Source organism: Psammomys obesus, unplaced genomic scaffold, assembly GCF_907164565.1.
Source record: "Psammomys obesus unplaced genomic scaffold, mPsaObe1.curated_primary_1811, whole genome shotgun sequence".
NCBI classification, from domain to species: Eukaryota; Metazoa; Chordata; class Mammalia; order Rodentia; family Muridae; genus Psammomys; species Psammomys obesus.
In genome coordinates this window covers 1-3,885 of record NW_026590137.1, presented here as the reverse complement: position 1 = coordinate 3,885, position 3,885 = coordinate 1, and the positions used below count along the sequence as shown (strand labels likewise).

The following is a 3,885-nucleotide window of genomic DNA, read 5'->3' as shown; positions in this document are numbered from 1 at the left end:
GGAGGCTGAAGTAGGAGGGTTCCGAGTTTGAGCTCAGCTTAGGGCTGCACAGTAAGAACCTGTCTCAGAACAAGCTCACAGGAAGACCTCTGTCAGGTCACAGGAAGAGTAAGTGGGTAGGTGTCACACAGATAGCGATAGCTCACAGTTGGGCTTGGTTGGTCACCAAGCCACCTCTGTTTACTGGCCCCACTGCCTGCTCCCCAGTGTCAACCTGCATTTGCTACTTTCCCACCAGGAATCAGACATAAAAGCAGCAGAGCTAGGACCCTGCCTAGCAGTGACGGAGCTGTGGAGAGGGGTCTGGCCATGGAAGTAGATGTGGAAGCCAGCAGGAACAGCATGACCTAGACATAAGATAGTGTCTGCTTGATCCTATGCACATCTCAGGACAGTGGGCAGCTGACAGCTTTAGCTGTTTGCTCAGCAATTCCTCTACAGCAGAGAGCAGGGACAGTCAGGAGTCGGGAGTTCCTTAACCATGCCCTGCTTCCCACTGGCATAGGGGGAAAGGTGTCTTTGGTCTCAAGACCTAAGAGCTAGCTTTCTTGCTGGTCAGCTGCCTCATCCTGACCACCCAGTTTCCCTAAGATTCTGTTTTACTGTATAACTTAGCTACTGACAGCTGTTTTGTGAGGTCATTATGAGTGTAAACAATACAAGTACCCCCTAAACTATGAATTCTAACACAGATATTATTGGTTGGCAGCCTCCTGGCCACTGGATGGTGCCGTGGTATGGAAAACCTGAACTTCCTGGGTTTATTGGTCTCAGATGGCAGGCTGGAGGTGACAGCCACAGGAAGAGTTCTCCTCAGAATCCTCACACCCACAGACAGGGGCCTCCCCCTCAAGTGTGATCTGTGAGTGCTGGGGCAGGCAGAGGTTTGCAGGTGTTTTCTGCAGGAAGCTCTGCTCAGCCCACCCTCCAAGGGCTTGCCACAGGCCACTTCCTTCAGGCACTTGAAGCAGGCTTTTCACCAAGGTCCCCTGGGCTGTACCCGATCAGAACATCTCAGCTTTATGCTTCATTCTTTTGCAACAGGGCAGCTGACAGCTCCACTGGACTTGGTGTCCGGGGGATAGGTGGGAAGAGTACCAATGGAAGGCAGACAGTACAACATCATGAAACTGGGAGGCCTCTAGTGTCACACCAATAAGCACAGGTTCTGGGACACAATCATCTATTCTGCTTCTTGCACATACTAGGAGCTTGGACAAGACACTAGCTTTGAGCTCCACTTTCCTTACCTATAATATAAAAAGAGAAAATAGCCCCTAACTCTACAAGGATGTACTTACCAGAAAAAGGTAATCCAAATGAAGTATCTGGCTGTGTGGCCTGCACAGGATCAGATCCTGTGGTGATAGCAACACAGCACAACCCTTCACATGGAATAATATGCATAAGAGGACAGAAAAGCCAACTAGGGGTAGTGACAAATGCCTGCAATCCCACTACTTAGGGGGCTGAGGCAGAATGCAAGACCAGCTTTAGCCACATAGTGAAACTGTATCTCAAAAAAAAAAAAAAAAAAAAAAAAAAAAGTGTTGGTGGGGCATGGTAAAACATGTCTATGATCCCAGCACTTGGGAAGGCAGGACAACCAAGAGTTCAAGGTCATCCTCAGTTATGTAAGTTCAAATACAGCCTGGGTTACATGAGACGGGTGGGAGGATGAGCCCATAAGCTGTGGAGAAGTATGTTGCCCGACCCGGTGGCTCAAAGTCAGAGGTCACCTTTATGTACTTAATAGAAAATTCAGTTCTTAGTTATACACAGCCATACCTGGAGCATGCAGTGGCCACAGTTAACCTGTAACTACAGTTGGAAAGCACAGACCCAGACACTTCCATCAGTACAGACGCCCTATTGAATAGCAGTGAGTAGCACGCCTTACAAAAAGCATGCAAGCATACATGCTTTGGAAGGGTCCTAGACCCTTGCAACAGAAGCATGGACAGTGTAGCAATAATATACAGCAGGAAGGACAGAAGGGCCCAGGAAGCAGGACTGCCTGCCACCCACAGGTCCCACCCAGCACTAGGAGGCCACCCAGGGTTAGGAGGTGTCAAGAGACAGGGCAGGGGTGTTCACAGAGGGCACTGTGGGGAAGCAGGGGCTGCAGTGCAAGCACATCTGCTGCCTCATATACGGGAGGGATGAAGGCCGTGGTGGGGAGCCCAAACTGATGACCCCACAGAGAGAAGAGCACAGGCAGCTGGGGAGGGTGGGAGAGTGCATCAGCACCTGCGCAGAAGCAGCCCTGGGAGTCGAGGCCCTTCTCGGTGGGGATGGCCACAAGGTACCGTAGCAGGAAGCCATTCTCCCCATTGGCAAACTTCAGCACATCCTGACAGTTTTCATCCAGACTCCCCCCGAGTGTCACAGCCTCCTCAGCTGACTCCAGGTAAGATGCCAGCACCTTGCGGACCAAGGCTCTCCACAGGGTGGCTTCCTCAGTGTTCTTGGCCTGCAGTTTCAGAACGGCCTTGGCTGTGATGATTTTGAAGAACGCTGGGCCCCCAAGGCTGGTGTCTGGCAGGATGTCTCGGATGGTCTCCACTCCATGGCTATCACTTAACATCTTCTCGTTGTTTCTCACACGGAAACATTTCAGAGATTCCAAGGACAGGGAAAAGATATAGGGGACCCAGGTCCGGTCTGCATACAGGTACAAAAGGGACTCTTGGATAGCATCTGGCTCCGGAATGTAGACAGATGTCCAGTCTAACTGCATGCCCTGGGCACCTGCAGGCTCTGGGAGATGGGTTGAGTTAGGGGGGAGGCTGTCTGGTGGAGCCTCTGGGGCATCCTCAGGTGGTTCTGGGTACTGGATGTTCACCCACTCATCCTCCTGCTGAGGCCGCACCTTCTGCAGAGCCTCCCTCACACGGTCAAGCCAGTCCTCAGCCTCATCCTGGGAGGAGGCACGGAGTGCCAGCTTCTTGCCAGAGAAGACCAGCTCAAACCGTCCATCACTATGCGCTGGCCCCACAGCCTCACATCGCAGCAGGGAGCAGCTTTCCACACAGGTGCGCTCCTTATCGCTCAGGTAGAGGCGGAGCTCCAGTGGGGACAGCTCACAAAAGAATTCCTTCCAGATGCCCATGGCTCCTCTCCGGGCTACTGTTCCCAGCTTCATGAGGCCCCGGAATGGGTTAGATAGGCCTAGTTGAAGAAAAGAGGCACTTTAGACTATGGGCCTGTCCCTTTATAATTCAAAGCCACAACTGGTGCCCAGTGTTCTTCCATGGGAGAGTAACGGTCATCAGAAGCTGGCCTGCCACCTTCAAATGGGACCATGCAACTAGAAGGAACAGTTTTTTTGCACATCTGCAGCTGTCCTCCCCTCTGCTGGTGACCTATCTCCAACATTTCATTGGAAAGATGGAGGTGCTCAGACTCCTCCATGGGCATCCTTACCTCACTGCCCTTCCCCCCCAGCATCTGTGCCCACACTTCCCAACTGCCTCTGCTGGGGCCAATCCCTCCTCCATGTGCTGAAGGATAAGGACATCTCTCCAGCAAGTCTCCTTTCCCCTGTTGCCCCTTTCTCCTTTCTCTACTGGATCATTTCCATCAGCACACATCATTCCTTCCACACTCAAAAACCTTCCCTCTTGATCCCATCACTAACCACCATCTTGCTTCTTGGTCTCCGTTACAAAACTAGCAAACAAACCACTCAAGGACATATCCACTACCCTCTACCATCTCCTCTGGCCATCATTATTTCCTGTATGTGTCAGGTATGTTCTCAGATGATCCCTGTTAACTTTCTTCTCATTGCTTGAAATGCAGATCACCTCAGGCCTCCTCTTTCCCAACTTGGATGTCACCTCATCTGTGAGGATGGCTTCTGTCACACTTTAAGAAGACTTC

At 51.6% G+C, this 3,885-nt stretch overlaps 1 protein-coding gene across 1 annotated transcript; it reads right to left on the bottom strand.

Moving 5' to 3' along the window:
* Nucleotides 1-1,619: 1,619 nt before the first annotated feature.
* LOC129676269 (pleckstrin homology domain-containing family M member 1-like) lies at nucleotides 1,620-3,191 on the bottom strand (the record flags this gene model as incomplete). Its single annotated transcript, XM_055606601.1, has 1 exon — nucleotides 1,620-3,191. A coding segment is annotated over one exon (1,120 nt), but the record flags the coding sequence as incomplete, so codon positions are not given.
* Between the last annotated feature and the right edge of the window lie 694 nt (nucleotides 3,192-3,885).